The following is an 18,491-nucleotide window of genomic DNA, read 5'->3' on the forward strand; positions in this document are numbered from 1 at the left end:
ATGGTTAACACAGTTTGCATCTATAGTTAACACGATTATAAAATGTGTCACATATAAGGGCTTCTTCAGGGGGATACTTTAGCACTGCTTGGGCTAGAACAGTTCTTAAAATTAAAAAAGCACTGACTATAATGAACAGGGAAAACTGGAAAAAAGGCTATTGCCTGTACAATTCTGGAGGTGTTTGACAATCATTTCTGTACAGAGCTATTTCTGGCAAGGTTAAAATTATAGTTTATAGAAGGCTCTATTCATTCTACAAAAATGATCAAATTCAAACATGGTTCTGAAACATGACCATGCTCCTAAGTCTCTTGACCTAGGCTAAAGCCCTTTCCCCTAACACCATTTTGAAACGATATTTTTTCATTCCATGCTGCCAAGAGGAAGGCTGTTTGGGTTCTATGATCAGACAGAGGTACAAGCATGTTTCCCAACTATGTTTGTCACTTCTATTGTGTAGGCATGATAAGGAGGTTAAGAACAAGGTCTTAGCCTTCATTCTGAACTCTCTTACTCCAGTGGTTTAAATGGGATCCTTGATATCATCAGAAAATATCTTGGTGGGTTTATATGGATTAAGGTTAATTTTGTGTCTGACATCGAGCACTCAGACCAAGTGTCAGGAAGGCTCAGTTCATCCCTGACCATAGAAAAAACCCACAGGAGGAGGTGCTGGGGGAGGAAATATTAGCAATGGTTCTCTCACAGAGATCCCTCCATGTCCTCCTGTTTGCAAATGGAGGGTGTATTGTCTTCTCAGGGGATCTCGGTAGGACCTGCCTGCCAAGACCCCATACCCTGCCTCTACAAAGATCCAGGACCCCGTGGAGAGGCCTACACAGGATCCAAAGGGCATATAGGAAGGTACCATGGAGGTAACAGTCTCCCTTGCATATGAGAGGACAGATCTGTGCATAACTGGCACTTTCCATGTACAGTTCTAGGGGGCATAAATCCTGGGTGCTGATCAGTTAATGGCAATAGGTGACCTTATAAAACCTAGATTCTGCCACTGGTTGCAGAACTTTGTTTGAAGATAGTTAGAAAACTACGTTTTTTGAAAGATGAAATCTAGATGTTCTACATCTCTTCTTCATCAGTAAAACAGGTTAAAGCAATCTAATTGCAAGCTCACCCTGAGCTCTGACAGTTAAGCTTGCAATTCTTTCTTCTTTCATCATCAGACACCACCAAGATTATGGAATCAAATCTCAAAGTGCAGCTGTGCTCTCAAGCAAGGCTATGTTAAAAAGGCTTCTTTGTAATCAACAGTCCTATCTCCTGTGTATAGCCATAGCTTACTTCAGTGACACAGTCTGTGCTGCTTATAGACTTTAAGGCCGGCAGGGACCATTGTGATCATCTACTCTGGGCTTCTGCACATCTCAGGTCACAGGACCTCAGCCACCCACTCCAGTAAAACTCAGCCCTAGGTTATAGGTCTATTGCAGAAGTCCTCAAATCATGATTTAAAGACTTCAGGTTACACAGACTCTACCATTTACTCTAATTCAAACCAGCAAGTGACCTGTGGCCCAGACTGCAGAGGAAGGTGAAAAACCCTCAGAGTTTTTGCCAATCTGACCGGGAGGGGAGGGGGCAGCGGTGGCAGTGGGATTCCTTCCAGACCCCAAATGTGGCAGTCTTGCTCTTGGAAGACTCAGCCTAGCTAAGCAGAATGAGCTGGATTCTGTTCCTTCTTGTGTTTCAACATAATGGTCTACCTGTTACATCTGTCCAAAGCCACTGAAGACAACAGGGTTTGCATCGGTGTCACTGAGGGCAGACTCTGAACATACTGGAGCAGCACAGGTGTAACTGAACCCCTAACTTGGCCTTCAGGATCTCTGTTACCAGTGGGGATCCCAGAGAATGAAAACCCAGCTCTCTGACACCAGAGTGACTTGGGCATTTAGAAGAAGCATCCACTTACTTACAAGCTTGCAGCAGTATTGACTCTGGGGTGCTGTCAGTAACAAACACTTGCTTTAACCAGTAAACTATGTAAATAATACAAAGAAAACACTTAGATACAGTACCAAGATGGTGCAAATGGGGTGAGGGGGGAATATGGTGCAAAGAGGGTGGAGGATGGAGTAAGGTGGCTTTGTGTCACCTTTACTCTTTCCCTGATCTGGTCTGAGCAGGAGCTGCTTTGGCTCTTGACACTATTTAGGGAAACTTGTGTCCAGCTGCCTGTAGCCACTCGTGGGAATAGCTGGAGTGCAGCAGAGCTCTGAGAATGCCCTGACATCTGTGGACAGTGGTGTAGAACTAGTTGGGGAGGGACACTATGTCTGGGGAATTCCCAATTAATGGCCGGCCCCTTCACTCCAGTGGAGCGGGCACAAAGGGGCCATGGTTGCAGGGATGAATTATATCATTACTGTAAAATACTGTGGTACTTTCAGATAATGTCTTCACTGGGGAGCAGAAGCATCTCTCCCCTTTGAAAAGATCTGGGTTTTGAGCCAGAGATTAAAGCAGCAGACCAAAGGCTGCTGTGCTGTGGGCTTCTTTGGTCAAATGGCGTGGCCATTCTCTAATGATACAAGCCAGCTGCTTCTGTAGTAACCGATCATTTAAACCTCCTCATGCAAATTGTATTGACCTTCTTATGAATCACACCTTCCTTGCAGCAGCTCTCTAGCTCGCCAGCACACATCTTGGTTATTCTTGGGGAAACAAATCCTACTGTCTATTTGGCTGCTTGGCACTAACCACTCTCGGGCTTCTTTTCTTGTGAGACAGCCCTTTCTCAGAACAAATCATTTTCTATTCCCAAAAGCTTGTATCCCTTTCAGTTTTTGGAGATTGCATGACGTGTCTGTCAGAAGATGACTCACACTGGCTGTCTGAAGCACATAGCACAAATACTTGAGCAGATTATAAATTAGCCATCCCCTCTTTTTGAGGCTCACTTTAAAGGAGAGACGGACATTGTTTATACTGGGCAAATTCCACAGGAGTTTTGTAATCTCTTTTAAAACTCAGCTACACAATCCAGCATCCCTTTTAATAGCCATTCCATGATCTTCTCTATCCTAGAGCACAAGTAAACTTGCTATGCAAACATTAGCTGCAGTGGCTGAGTTGGCAGAAGTTATCCTGTCTCAGTGAAAAGAGCAACACTGATCTAGATCTGATTTTTATTTAGTTAGTTTGTCTGAAACTTTGGAGAGCCATGCATGCATTTCTTCCTCTTGGAAAAGAAACTTCTGCAGATTGTGTCCTTACCTTTATCTGGAACGAAGCTAAACTGAGCAGGAACTTCTGCATCTTGGACCGATCCCAAGAGGGACAGACAGACAATTTCTCCATCAGGACCCATTATGAGGCTGCCTAGTGAAGTACCATTATAACACTCTTGAAAACATAAAGATGAACATTGTTACTAATACACACCATCAAGAAGGATACCTGGAGACCTACTGCACCGATGTTCATTGCATGAAAACGTCCTTCTCAGTAGCTCTGTGCTTACATCCACATTATCATGTCATAATTAAAAACAGGGTGACTCTAAGAAAGCTCTGTTCATTACAGGAGATGGGTTGGAACATAGCATTCAGTAGCAGATTTTGAAACCCACCCCCAAAGCTCATGAGTGTTTTATTTGAGGTTTAGGTCTGTCCAGTATGACCTTCAGATCAGGTCAGATTTTGAGTTCTGAACCCCATTCCTCCAAAGCTTGGTGGCCTGGAAATCCAGCAATTTTGTTACAGGTTTTTATATTTCTGAACATGACTCTTCTGAGCTATTAGGACATGAAAAATGCACTTTATTTGGCATTTTCTTTTCCATCTCCCTCTCATGCCACTCCCCACCCACCATCTGCAGATAAAGTTCCAGTTTGGTGTATTTTTTATTATATTTTTTCTTTCTGATACAGTGGCAACCTCAGGTGCTGACACTAACTGATCACTGCTTTTGGCTGTCTGATGTTATCTGGCATAGAACCGGAACTGTGGATTTGCAAGAACACGCGTGTAATAAACATGGGATGAAATAACTCCCTGGTGTAAATGGGCACCATTCCATTGACTTTAACTGAATTATACTTTCTTACTGTAGGCTTTTGGAGTTTAGTTCCATCACTGGCTTCTCTCTGTGAATTACTGACTTTGTATTTAACTGGCATGCCTGTGCACATGCCAGTGATGTGTGCTGGCTTTGTCATGTCTGTTTGCAGCGTAGGGTAACTATCTCCTTCCTGCTGGGAGTATTGCCCCTTCCCCTTCTCAGGTCCTAAGAATCCATGTAATGGGCATGTTTTTTCAGTAGCATCTTAAATCAGGAACTAACTTTTCTAGGAACATGCACACACTGAATATTAAACAATTCCTGGAATTCCCAGTGCTACTCTCAAAACCAGCATGTTAGTTTCTCCTGAAGTTCTGGAGCTTTAAAAATGTAAGTATTGTGTCCCTCCAGCATGTACAGTACAAACAGATAAACATAATTACAGAATCCGTGCACAGTACAAACATGTTACCTCTTAGCTCTTCTGGTAGTGTGCCACGAGTGATTCCTATAGGGAGAGTCTTAGAAGTGCTGCTGGTCATTGTGCTGCTGCTGAACATTTTGAAGTCTGTCTTGCTACTCTGGTTCCCTGGACCCTTCTTTCCGTATTTAGGGGGCAGCAGATCTAATCCTGGGAGTGCATTCTGGGTGAATAAATCACCATCTCGGAAAAAGCATATAGGGAACAATACTAAAAAGAGCTGCATAAAACAATACATTTCTGGGGGAAAATAGAGACCTAGGCAGAGGGAGTGAATGCACAAAAGGGCCACAATTAATCAGTGATTACTGGTGTGTTGCTTGTCTATCTTGCTAAACTACCCATATCTAATTAATCTTTATTCTCACTGCCAGTGTTATAAAGTGCTGTGTGGTCTACAAAGTGCTGCACAAAACTTATGATCAATTGTTTCAACCTAAAGAAAACATGAAATGTTCCATCAACCTATTGTTGTTGTTGAACTATGAGCTGTGGTACAGAATTAGAGTGATAGGTCTGATACCAGAATTGCAGTAGTTGTCTTTTGAAAAAAAGACTCATTTTCCTATAGTAACTCTATAATGATATCTGAGATACAACAGTTTCTCCCTCTACTTGGAATAGAAAATAACCGCTGTATCTTAGATTCCACGGGGTAACTGTGGGTAATGTGTAAATGTTGAATTTTTATTGGTGATCACTATAGTTTATAGAAAATAACTGCTGCCTTGATGACTTTAATACCCTTAAGATATTAAGTACACAGCAGTGGTTTCTGTTCTGTACAATTATTTGCAGCCAGTGCTTGGGTTCCAAGAGCTTCAAGGAAAATCTAGCGGCTGCAGGGTGGTGATGGTGGTAGTTCATGGGGAGCATTCAAGAGACAGGCTCTGTATTGATGCTGGAGTGGTGCTGTTCTGCTGGAAGTGCCATCTTTCAAATGACATGTAAGGTGTAGGCTATGATGAAGTGTCGTTATTAAAGATCCCATTTTTGTTACTTTGGTATTCAGACTAAATTCCAGTTTAATCAATGCATTCCATCTACTTAAAATTCTCCTGTAGTTTTGACTGGCCTAGACGTTCTTTAATTTCTCTACTGGACTATTGTGCAGTGGACTGTCTGATATCTTCCATAGCAAAAGTGGCTGCATTTCAATAACAAATGAAGTAAAACCTAATATAAAAACCAGTCTTGTAACTGGTTTATAAAATTTGTTAAACCTCTTGGGGTCGTTGGATGAAAAGTGTTATAAAATGTCAGTTGTTAGGAATTAACAAAATTCCATTATAACAGGCCCCTTAGAGTGTTATCTTAATGCAAAGCTTAGATGCAGCACATACTCCTGACACAATTCAGTGTGAAATAAATTCCTTTAGAGTGACCATCGGAATGGCTAATGTGGCCAATCACCATGTGTGATTGGCTAATATCACCACAAAGTTCAGCTGTAGTAGGTGAATAGCTAGAAGCTGAATTAGTTTTATAGCGGAGATGGTGTTAGTCTAGCTACAACTGAGGCAAAAGCTGAATCTCTGTTTTGTATTGACTGACCTCTTTTATAGTTGCCCTCCTTTCCAGCATTCACCCCTCTTGTTCCTGCCTTCTTCCCCTCCAGAGTGAACTTTCGATTGGTTATTGGAGGTAGGAAGAAGCTACCTTGATGTATCTCTGGGTTTTCACCAATGGTCATCTGGTGCTGTTCAGTGGTACCCTCTGGCCCAGAAATGAGATCATGTGGTGAAGGAGCCAACAACTTCTCACAGTCATCATCAGCCTCTGATCTGGACTTGTCACAAGAAGCTGCTAGAATGAAAGAGGAATATGAAATGGAGATACTAGGCACAGCTCATGTGACTCATTCTTTTCACCAGTTTATTGCAAAAAAAGTTTCTGAGCCTCTGTGTTTTCCTGTTATTTGTCTTGTATTGTGAAATCAGACTTGGTGAAATCAGGACACACAGCAGCCACAAGCAGCATCTTTAAACTCTTAGTCATGTCAAGAAATTGAACTGACTGACATAACTTGCTGTCTCAGCCAGAAAGACTGGTGCAATGCTGGAATGGGAGAAATCAAACTACAGTGGTGGGCGAACCAGATTAGTGTTCCTAACAGAAGCACATTTGATAGTTGAGCTTAACAGCTTCTTTGGTCAATATCTGGCCTTGAAGAAACATGGAATCCATCTCCATGATGCGAATATTCTCCTAGAATTCAATATCACCGTTCTGCACACGGGTTCTCTTAACTTTTTTGAACAACCTCTGTTTAGTGCACAGTTCTGAGTATCTCACTGAAGCCAGACTCTAGACCTGTGGGACTGATGTTACATTCTGTTCTACCCTCAGATACTAGTATAATTATGCAACTACCAGTGACTTAACTGGGAGTTACATGCATATATCTGAGGGCAGAACTTGGCCCTAAATGGTTACTGGCATGCTGCTTTTTGGAATAAAATAATGTACCTCTAATCATTCCTGCAGTTGTGCTGGGATACAGTTTAGTTTTACCCATGTGATTCCTCATGAAGATCTATTGACTGTTGTAGAATATTTTTAAATGTAGTACTGCAACAATTTTGTTACCGTGATTATTGGGTTTCCCATTTTATTTAACATTTGCAAATATTGAGAGGAGCAGGAGCATCTGGGCCATTTCCCTCCCGAGTTCATGTTGAGCTGGAGCTGTAGCGAAGTTCCTTTTGTGTGGAGGGAATAAAATCAGTAACCTGACAGAAAGGAATTGCTGCTGCTTAGAGTGTTGAGTCAGCTTGATCAAATATTTGCTCTCTGGGTGACAGCTGGATGATGCTAAAAAGGGCAGGGGAAGAGGAGCTGTGGGGAGATACCAAAATCCTATGCTTGTGTTATGCAGGAGTCAGACTAGATGGTCATAGGATCCCTAAAATCTATGGAAGTAGCGTTATGAAAAATGGGAGAGAAAGAGGTGGGTAGAGCATGAAGGGAGGGAAATGTGGGGGAAAAGAAGAGAACAGTAATGTAGAGGGAGAAGGGAACAGTGGGGAAAAGGGGAGGGAAAGAAGAGAATGAGGTAGAATGGGAAAAGGTGTCCAGAGAAGGAGAAAATTGGGAAAGAGGCATAACTAGCTATAAGTGGCTACATAGTTCTATGTGAAAGTCTTCAGATTGCTTGCTTACAGAAAGCAGGGGCCTCTGGCGGAATATCCGCACCCCTCCCACCCCATCCATATCATCACCCAGCTTCTAGTTTCTGGTCATGTTGAAATATATCCGTCCATGTAGCACGTCACTGTAGGGTTGATAATACTGTACAGAAAGTGGTGTTGCCCTTGTCCCTTTGTTCTGGATTTGCAGTGTCTGTTGATTCTGCCCAGTCTGACAGCAGTAGTTCAACAGTGACCTTGGTGAGAGAAGATCACTGCTCAAAGCTGCTTCCTTGTCAAATACATGACAAATAGAAAAGTTGCTGAACTTCCTTTCCATTTATAATGCGCATAAACACCGAAACAGCTATAGTACATCAGCAATTTCAGACAAACCTTTTTCATACATTTCTATAATTCTTTGATTATTTTTTTTAAATACTTGTCATCTGAAGCAGGGTTTTCCAATGGTTCTGACAATGTTGTCCTGTTTGCAGTGTTGCTGTAGGTGTGTTGGTCCCAGGATATTAGAGAGACAAGATGGGTGAGGTTGATGAGAGAGACAAGCTTTCAAGCTCACACGGAGCTCTTCTGCAGGTCTGGGAAACTAACTCAAAGTGTCACAGCTAAATGCAAGGTGGAATGTAATCTGGAGCATTTAATATTTAAATTAATCTTTAAGGGACCAGTCCTCAAATCTTACTCCTGCAAGCAGTCCCACTGAAGTCAGAGGCACTGTTTAGTATGTAAGTAAGAGTTGCAGGAGTTCCTTAACTAGGACATTGCCAGTTGAAGACTGTTATGGAACATGATGTCAGACTTAACATCTTACATGCCCCTTGTTTTATTTTCTGGAAGAGAGAAATCAAATCAAACCATGTGTCCTCTCTCCTCCCTTTACCCCAAGGATTCTCAAACTGGGGATTGGGACCCCTCAGGGGGTTGCGAGGTAATTACATTGGGGGGTCATGAGCTATCAACCTCCACCCCAAACCCCACTTTGCATCCAGCATTTATAATGATGTTAAATATATAAAAAAGTGTTTTTAATTCATAAGGGGAGTCACACTTGGAGACATGTCAAAGGGGTCACCAGTAAAAAAGTTTAAGAGCCACTACTTTACCCATTCCTCTCTCTCTCTGTCTCTCTCTCTGCACTGTGGTGACTCTTTCCAGTGGAAAATGGTGGACTCAATTATTTCTGGGACCCAGCAGCACTGCAAGGGAGCTTCAGTATTTATCTGAAGCAATTTATTTCTCTACTCCCTAAGATTAGAGTGTTCTCTGTCTTCAGCATTCCCAGCCCTTGTTGCAGGTTCCAAATTTGATTTCCCCCACAAGCAGTAGGTCATGCTGCAGACAAACCATGAAAGGGCCATATGTGATCTGTGAAGTTCTGCAATGCATCCTGTGGCCAGCTTCATCTATAATAAGGAGATGTAACCTTCAGAGACTACAGGTCCCAGCATGCAGTGCTCTAGCTTGATCTGATAAGCAGGCCACTCCAAATCTAGATGGTGCATTGCATGTTAGGACCTGCAGGCTAGGTGAGGCACACCTCTGTGTTCAAGATAAAGGAGGCTGCAATCTTCTCCATCTAAGGCAAATCAGGTGCAGCTCTTGGGCCCCCAGCCAACTTCCCTGTGCCTCAATTTAAAGAACTGTCTTTATTTCATATCCAATGTTCCTTGTCCTCAACTGATATTGAAATACCAGTCAATCTCCAGCCCACCCTTTTCATGCCAGAAATGTTTGGCTTATTCAGATAAGCTTTGGATAAACAATGTCAGTTTGGGGGTCTTTTATCTGATCTGAATCTCCTGAAGTTTGCCCAATATTAGCAGAAACTCTGCTGCTTTTATGCTGTATTGAGGCTCAGAGCTCTGACTCATCTTTGGGATATAAACCATGTGGAATCCAAAATAAACCTGCTCTGAATATCTTCAAGAACACAAGATCTAACACTGAAATGACACAGTCCAGGATGGGAGAGTTCCCTTTTTCTGGAGTCCCAATCTAATCATTGTGTAACTTACAGATACCTTGAATTTAGATACATGAGAGAATCTTTCATCTACAGCTGATGGTACCTGTTTGATTCTTTGCTTTGGTCTCGGGCTGGGTTTGCAACTGAATAAGCAAAGGCAGGATCAGAAGCTCCATTGGGGGATCACTGGATCTAAATTGTTTCCTGTGGGGCACTTGGACTCTGGGTGATTCTTCTGAGATTGAAGGGAACTTCAAAGTCTCTGGCGCCTGCTGTAAGATATAAATCAAAAGTGTCAGAAACCCCAAATAGTCCCATTACTTTTGTACTTACATTTTTATTCCTCACTCTACAGGCTTGCTAAAGCACAACCTAGCACAACAAAGCCAGGCTGGTTTCACTCTTCCATTCTCTTTCATTCCCCATCCCCACTGGGCATCTTCTGTGGAACATGGGCTGTGACCCTCCCCAATTCTGTCCCAGTGCTGGCTACCACATCAAAACTTTGGACTTCTCCAGAACACAGTGGAAGAAGAAGCTAGATTAGGCCCAGGATGCTTAACTTGAGGGTTCTGAATTGTTTAAAGTCTTTGTTTTTCTAAAACATACATATGTGTACTCAATGCAGTTAACAGGAATCTTTCTCTTGACTCCAATGGGAGTTGGATCAGATTTTAACTTAGGGCTGGTCTACACTGAAAAGTTACACTGGCATAGCTATGTAAAAAATCCACAGATATGAAGTTTAAACTGATCTAACCCCCAGTGCAAATAGAGCAAGGTCAACAGAATAATTCTTCCATCGACCTAGCTATCACCTCTCAGAGAGGTGGAATACCTACAACCCCTCTCATCTCTGTATTAGTAATCTGCACTAAAACACTACAGTGGCATAGCAGCAACTGTGATGTTTTTAAGTGTAGACATATACTCATACAAATGAGGCTATGATGACAGGCATGGTTAAGGAGATTTGCCTCCATGTTTTGGTTTTTTAAGTGTCAAGCAACTGGGGCATCTGAAGAACCAGCATGCTTGGATACCCCAGACCCTCCCTGCAGAGGGGCACATGCCTGTGTTCACGCACATGCACAGAAGCATTCAGTCTCTCCAGGCACAGTCCTATTTGTTGAGGCTTTGTGGTGGGTACCAGCATTTGGCCTTCAGACTCACAGCTCTTTGTTTACCTGTTGGACACTCTCTTGCTCCATTTTGAATCTGACAACCCTATAAATATAGTTGTATCATGAGGCCTGGTTGCCATGTGGTTGTCTCCTGATGCAGTTACAACATGATTAAAATGTGTATTGTGGATGGTACCCGATCATGTGGTAACAAGAACTATAACTCTAGACATATAATCTGTTACAATGTTGTAGCCATGCCAAGGAACAACCATGCTTGTCTTTGTAGTGCTGATGTGGCCGTAAGTGTTTTTTCCCTCACGTCTTCAGTGTCTTTTGTTGCATCACCTGCTACTTTCACACTTCAAGTGCCCTTATCCCCGTGGTATAGAGTAGCCTCAGGACTGACCTCAAGGACATTCATGTATCGGCATCTCCAGAATTCCGTTGCATCCTCCAGTTCAAAAAGGGGAATAGCACTTTGTTTCCTTTTATAGCTTCACTTTCACTATTTTGTATATACTGAAATGGATAAAACCTCATTTTCACAATTACAGAAAGGGGCAGACACTTAAATAGATAAATATTTAAAAATAAATGTGTTTTGGAGGGGATAGAAACCCATAAGCCAACCTCTAACTATTGGTGTTCAAGGAGGAACTTTCCATTGGGACAGGCTGCCCAATAACTATCCATTACTGAGTTTCTTGCACCTTCCTCTGAAGCATCTGATCCTAGCACTGTAGGACACAGGATACTGGATTAGATGGGCCACTGGTTTGATCCAATATGTCAATTTGTATGTGCACAAAATTGCCTATATTCATATTATGAGCAATGAGAGGAGACCACTCGATACGTTATCCCAACAACTGCATATTTGTTTTTAAAAATCTGACCTTTCTGTGTTCCACCCTGACCACACCTTGCTCTGAGTCCATAGCAGACTGAATAGGAGGGAAAAAACCTGTTTCAATAAGGTGCCCTTCTTTGCCATCCTGGTTATTCAGATGTCCTTGTTTAACTGAGGGGAGAAAATGGAGATGAGATGAGAAGGGGATGACATTTAAATATGTATTAATGACATCAGATAAGGGTCAGTATTTACTCTATCATTGAACCTGTCGAGGACAGGAGGAGGAATACATTTACCAGTCCCTGCACCCATGGTAATAAGGAGAAGGAAAGTTTCCTCATACAACTCTTTGCCCTCTTCCCAATGAACACTGCAACACATGACCACAGTCATTAATTAAAATACAACCGTAGAGATTCTTGCTGTGCTCATAATCAAGAGGTGACTGTTATAACAGTATGCATAAAGTTTACTGGACTCTCCTCATTCTTCAGAAGTCCAGTAAATTTATTACAAACAAAACTAGGACAAGAAATAAAGATAAGGAGGTGTATTTCTTACCGCTGTAGGGCTTTTTTCTTCCAGGGAAATAGCCTCCATAGAAAGTCATGTAGGATCTCTCACTCAAAAGCTGAGAAGTATCAATAGTGGCACTCCCAACAGAGCTCTTGACAGTTTGGTTCAGCTTTTCATGGGGCTCTTGACTCTCTGTCTGGTGTGGCTTTTCCCCGTGCCATTGACCCTCCATTGAATGCTCCACATCTTGGTGATCTTCCTCTGTGCCCTAGGAGATGGCAGAATGACTGGCTTTACAATAGAGCTGGATAGAAAATGGTTTTCCCCTGCAGCTAACTTCAGTGAAAATGGGGGTTAGGGAGGAATCATTTTTGTCAGTTTTCCACAGAAAATTTTAAAGTTTTTATCAGAAAACTGAAAAATGTCTTCAGTTTTAATTCAAAAACTCAACACTTTCTTTGCAAAGCAGACTGTTTTCAACAGAATTTTAATCAAAAACCAATTTTCCATTAAACCATTTTTCAACAGAACATTTTCAACCATCTATTTTTTTTACAAGCCCACATTCATGAATACCATTTCAGCCTGACTTATAATGCTAAGTATTTCTCTTCTCAGTTGTCACAGGTTTCGTTATATATATATATCTATATATATATACACACACACACACACACACACACCATATAGTTCAAGGGACTATGCTTGCTTGCATTGAAATCAATGGCAAAACTCCCACTGACCTCAGTGGTGCAAGATGGGAGGCCCCAAAAGATTGAGAACTTCTAATGGGTATAATGCTGCTGGGTATTACTCTTCTGCTGTCTCTCTGAATATGTACTAATTTATGACCATTTGCATGGTAGCTCCTGTTTTATATGTAAATTTTATCTTTTATTGTCTATTCAGCAATTCTTAAATCAGATGCTGAAAAAGACACAGCGTTGACGAAGAGACGAATGCTAAGAGTATAACAGCTTCATTTCTCAGAGTAGCAGCCGTGTTAGTCTGTATCTGCAAAAAGAACAGGAGTACTTGTGGCACCTTGGAGACTAACAAATTTATTTCAGCATGAGCTTTCGTGAGCTACAGCTCACTTCTTCGGATGCACAGAATGGAACACGCAGACAGGAGATATTTATACATACAGAGAACATGAGAAGGTGGAAGTATGCATACCAACAGGAAGAGTCTAATCAATTGAGATGAGCTATCATCAGCAGGGGAAAAAAACCTTTTGAAGTGATAATTAAGATGACCCATAGAAGGTGTGAGGAGAACTTAACATAGGGAAATAGATTCAATTAGTGTAATGAGCCAACCATTCCCAGTCTCTGTTTAAGCCTGAGTTAATTGTATCTAATTTGCATATTAATTTGAGTTCAGCAGTCTCTCTTTGGAGTCTGATTTTGAAGGTTTTTTTTGTTGCAAAATTGCTGTTCTTTACGTCAGTTCAGTATACTCAGTGCTGCCAAGGCATGGTTTGGGGCTAATTATACTGCCCTCCTTTGAGATCTACTGACTGAAAGCGTTATAGAAGAGTACGGGTATGTCTACACTGGCACAGTTACATCGCCGGCAGTTACAGTGCCGCTCAGAGAGCGCTGAAGGGAAATGGCTGTTGTGTGTTCACACTGTTAGCTGCCTGCGCAATAGCGTGTTCACACTTGCGGCACTTGCAGAGGTATTTGGAGCAGTGCACCCAGGGCAGTTATCCCACAGAGCGTCTCTTCCTCATCTGCTGCTAAGAGTTGTGGGAAGGTGGAGGGGGTCGTGGGGCATCCTGGGTCCTGTCTCAATGCCCCATGATGCACTGCTTCACATCCCAGCAATCCCTGTGCTTCCGTCCACATTTGGTGCCATCCTTCAACAGTTTGTGTACTACGTGCTCTGCCTCTTCGGTCTGCAGGAATGGATCCCACACTGTTGACCCATGTGCCTCTCGCTCTGACCAACACGTCACAAGTGGCAGTGGAGTTATTCCTTAAACTACAAAGGTGAGAGGAGTTCAGCATTGATCTCACCACTCGTAGTAGCTACGACACGAGATTGCTTCTGGCATTCACTGAGCTGCTGACCACAGTGGAACGCCACTTTTGGGCTCGGGAAACAAGCACTGAGTGGTAGGATCACATTGTCATGCACGTCTGGGATGATGAGCAGTGGCTGTAGAACTTTCATGGGACTGTGTGATGAGCTCACCCCAGCCTGTGGTGCAAGGACACAAGAATGAGAACTGCCCTGCCATTGGAGAAGCGCGTGGCGATTGCACTATGGAAGCTGGCTACTCCAGATTGCTACTGATCAGTCGCTACCAGTTCGGAGTGGGAAAGTTAACCGTTGGACTCATGTTGATGGAAGTGTGCAGGGCCATTAATCTCATCCTGCTCTGAAAGACCGTGACTCTGGGCAATGTGTGTGACATTGTGGATGGCTTTGCACAAATGGGCTTCCCTAACTGCAGCAATTTGAAGCTGAAAGCCACTAATATTTGTTGCTATGCTCAGGTGTGCAGTGCTTGTAATTCTACGAGGTGATTGTGATTGATGCAGATGATGCACTGTGAAGGTTTAAGAAAATTACCTGTTGCTTTGTCGGGCTCTGTGTTTGCTTTTGATGAATGGAATAAAGATTGCTTTCAAAGCAAAACAATTATTTCGTTAAAAAACAACTGGAGGAGAGAGACAAACAAAAAAACACATCAGCACTGTGGGAGATGGAGAAAGGGAGGGTTTGAGGAGGAGGTGGGATCCTGGGATGATTAAAGATTTGTGTATGTCCAGCTATCACATGCAACTAGTGTCTGCTGCATGTTGAAAGCCAGAGCTCATACTAGCAAAACTTTGCTGTAAGAATAACTACCCTGCTAGTCCAGCACTAAGGGGAACTGAGGGGATTCTGATCTGTATGAAGACAGAGATTCACTTTGATAATGAAGAAGTGGTACCTGTGGGACCTTTGTGCATGCTGCATTCTGACTCCAGGTGGCCTCCTTTGCAGGTGAAGATCTGAGTTCTAGACTCAATCTTCTCACTGAAACCCGAACAGGTACTCGCGCTCTCCTCTGGCCACCTGTTTCTACTTCATCTCCTTCCACCTGATTTTCTCTGTTCTCGTCCTCCTTCTGAACTGAGTAACTTTGGCCTGCAAGACGGATTGTCAGGACTGGATTACAAAGTGAACTGTTGCACTTCACAGAGGTTCTAAGTTATTTAGGGCCACCTTGTGGCATTTAGCCTCTGATCCCCATTGGGAACTGTACCACCCCAGCAGGAGAGCTGGGCCAGATTGTGCCAGAGGGACATGCTCCTTTCCTGAATGGCCTGGGGATATGTGATTAATGCAGGTTGAACCATCCTTTAGGATTGGGCTGATATGGAGGAGAGTGTGGCCATGGCCACCTGAGCTCAGGGACAGCAATTGTGAGTGGCCCTTCTACAAGGCATGAAAAGGGTAGAAAGCTCCTTGTGTGCTCTCCCATGCTCTCCCATGTACCTGGGAACAGGTGAATCACAATGTGTCTCAGAATTGATACTATATTCAAGAAAGTAGGGGTTCACTTCAATGATTGGGGGTTTTTTAGGGTGTTTCCGAGTGCTTTGGAAATTAAAACTATGCATCCCAAAGAAAGGATTGAAACATAACTTGAATGCAATGTGCATTAATAATTCACATCCTGTATCCTAGCAGGGGCTGTAAACAGGGGAGGTATTCATTGAACCAAGAGCAAAGCAACATCAAGTTGAAAAGGAAATTACTATGGAAATTAACTTTCAAGCCTCAGGCAGATGTGGGAGAGGTTCACTGTACCGGGGATTTTCCTTGTACTATATTTTATATGGGGTTTCCACTATTACTTTGACAGATGCATGCTCCAAACCTGCTCTATGGTCAGCAAGGTCTTAGCTTGCAACAAATTTTTCAGCAGCATTATGGTCTGTTCAGTACATTTATTCTGTTGGCATTTTCTTATTAGCAAAGGATTTGCCTCAACATATGTCTTCTGCAAAGTTAACAAATATTTCAGTAATGTTTTAGAGCAGACACAGCCAACCTGTGCCCTGAGGCCACTTGTGGTTTCAGAGGATGAATGTGTTTTTAAAAAAACAAAACAAAAAACTGTGCATTTTATTATGAATTGAAAACATGTCCCCTGAGCTGCTCCCTGCAATTTTTAAACTGATGTGTTTGAGTTATGCCTGTTGCTGTGGAGGAGTTGAGGGTTCACTTCCTCTCACATCTTGCCCTGCAGCTGCGGTGTGGCTAGGAACACTGGGACCCTTTACTATTCCTAGCCTCTCTATGTGCTCAACAGCACTTCCCTCCTTCCAACACCCTCCAGTGGCCACCTAGTGCCTCACAGGGGAAAAAGAGCAGAGTAGCTTCGGTTGCTCCGTAACTGTTGGCCCATTGTAATAGCTTTCAGTGGGGCCAACAGACTAGGTACACACTGATTTGGATTTGCTCGTATGGCTCCTTGAAGCAGTCTGGCTACACTGGAAGTTTATTTAATTTGTTTTAGATTCATAATGCTTCCTTCACATAATCCTTGGGGGCAAATTCAAAATTACTGAAACAATGCACTGACCAGTCAACAGACAGAAAGCAACTGAACTGGTGCAGTATAAAAGGTGGTGTTATTTATTATTACTCTGCACAGAAAAAAACTGTGTATACAGGGCTGGCTCCAGCTTTTTTGCTGCCCTAAGTGGCGAAGGAAAAAAAGGGAAAACCTGGTTTGAGCTGCTACTGAAAAGGAAGACAGGGAGTGAAGGATCCGCCGCCAAAGACCCGGACCTGCTGCCCCAATAACGGACGGAGTGCCGCCCCTTTCTATTGGCCGCCCCAGGCACCTACTTCCTTTGCTAATGCCTGGAGTTGGCCCTGTGTGTATACATGCCACAGTCACCCCCCTGCAAGCAAAAGCTCGGGAGGAAATGAAAGTCTGACACTATGCCCTGAAATGATTATTCTAGTTTTGTTGGATCAGGGGTTCCTCTGCTGAGGAACAATCTTTTTTAGATGTCCAAATCTAATGACTGCTGGTTAGAGTACATCTTGTGATTTCTGCTTTTCCTGCTGGTGTACAAGGAATATGGAGATCTCTCTGATAGCCAGGGCTCAGACTGGACTGCGCTGGCCTAGAAGGATCCACATATGCCTTTTATTGCATGGAAGGGAAGGGAACTGGGTCACTAAACAGTACCATCCCACCCTTTCCATGTAGCAGGCTTCCTGGGCTCCAGAATCCTTGTATCAGAAAGGGAAAGGTACACACCATTTCCCTCTTCCCCCAACCCCAAGGGGAATCCACTCAGAGTTCATGCAGCCTGAGGCTGTACAGTGTAACTTTTCTGAGGGGAGCTCCTTCCATGTAGCGGAAACCTTACTTCCTTAAAGGGAGGCTCCAGGAGCAGTAACTGTCTAAGCTTAGAATTGTGTAGAGAAAGCAGCCGGGGACTGGGAAGCAAAGTGAAACCACAGGGCCTGTAGCAGATCCCCCAGTTTGGGGGGGCTAAACAAACTCCTGCCTACCCCGAGGCAACAATTAGAAGGTAACTCAGCACGGGGACCTGTGATAATTCCCACTGTCTCCCAGCTGCCTCTTGTGTGGCTTTTTTGAGGGGGATTTTGACAGCTCTATAGGGGCTTCTGACATTGATATAATTTTTGTAGTGGAAACACACAGGAAATCAGTGCAGTCATTGGAGAACTGGGCCTAGATCCTGGGATGTATCAAACCTGTACCCAGCTGCCCACCACCCCATGTGTTCACTCTGGCCATCAGGAATCACCAAGGTATCTTGTTGCCCCATTTATACCTCCTATGATAGATTCATAGATTCTAGGGTCAGAAGGGACCAATGTGATCATCTAGTCCGACCCCCTGCATAAAGCAGGCCATGGAACCCTACCCATCCACTTCTATACCAAACCCCTAACCTATGCCTGAGTTATTGAAGTCTTCAGATTGTGGTTTGAAGACCTCAAGCTACAGAGAATCCACCAGCAAGTGACCCATGCCCCTATGCTGGGGACTAGGTAGAGAGATGGTACAGGACCAGCAGCTATGTAGATGGTTTGTATTCCTGGAGCAGAGGCCAGGGCGTGGCTTTTGGTATGATGTGCTCACTTCAGCTAACATCCCCAAGTAGGCAGGCAGCTAACTGTATTTGAAACCAGGTGTGTGGTTCTTGAGTGATCTTCATGGATAGCACCCCAGAGGTCAGTAGGTATGTCTACACTGCAGCAGGGAGCATGCCTCCCAGTGTGGGTAGATAGACTTGCGCTAGCAGGGCTCGAGCTAGCACACTCCAAACAGCTGTGTGGGTGTTGCTTCACCAGCAGAGGCTTGGGCTAGCCATCCGAGCTC

General features: G+C 43.4%; 1 protein-coding gene across 9 annotated transcripts in view; it reads right to left on the reverse strand.

Moving 5' to 3' along the window:
- KIAA2012 (KIAA2012 ortholog) overlaps positions 1 to 18,491 on the reverse strand; it is a 93,099-nt gene that overhangs the window by 56,555 nt on the left and 18,053 nt on the right. For 7 of the 9 annotated variants that reach the window (XM_030580321.1, XM_030580317.1, XM_030580316.1 and 4 more), the window contains exons 5-11: positions 15,066 to 15,262; positions 12,164 to 12,386; positions 11,646 to 11,770; positions 9,726 to 9,894; positions 6,062 to 6,313; positions 4,499 to 4,690; positions 3,241 to 3,369 (exon numbers count right to left, since the gene is read on the reverse strand). In XM_030580321.1, the coding sequence (XP_030436181.1) occupies positions 3,241 to 3,369; positions 4,499 to 4,690; positions 6,062 to 6,313; positions 9,726 to 9,894; positions 11,646 to 11,770; positions 12,164 to 12,386; positions 15,066 to 15,262 (1,287 nt within the window). The remainder of the gene's footprint in view (positions 1 to 3,240; positions 3,370 to 4,498; positions 4,691 to 6,061; positions 6,314 to 9,725; positions 9,895 to 11,645; positions 11,771 to 12,163; positions 12,387 to 15,065; positions 15,263 to 18,491) is intronic. The other 2 variants (XM_030580314.1, XM_030580320.1) reach the window with 2 other exon arrangements.

Source organism: Gopherus evgoodei, chromosome 11 (assembly GCF_007399415.2).
Source record: "Gopherus evgoodei ecotype Sinaloan lineage chromosome 11, rGopEvg1_v1.p, whole genome shotgun sequence".
NCBI lineage: Eukaryota > Metazoa > Chordata > Testudines > Testudinidae > Gopherus > Gopherus evgoodei.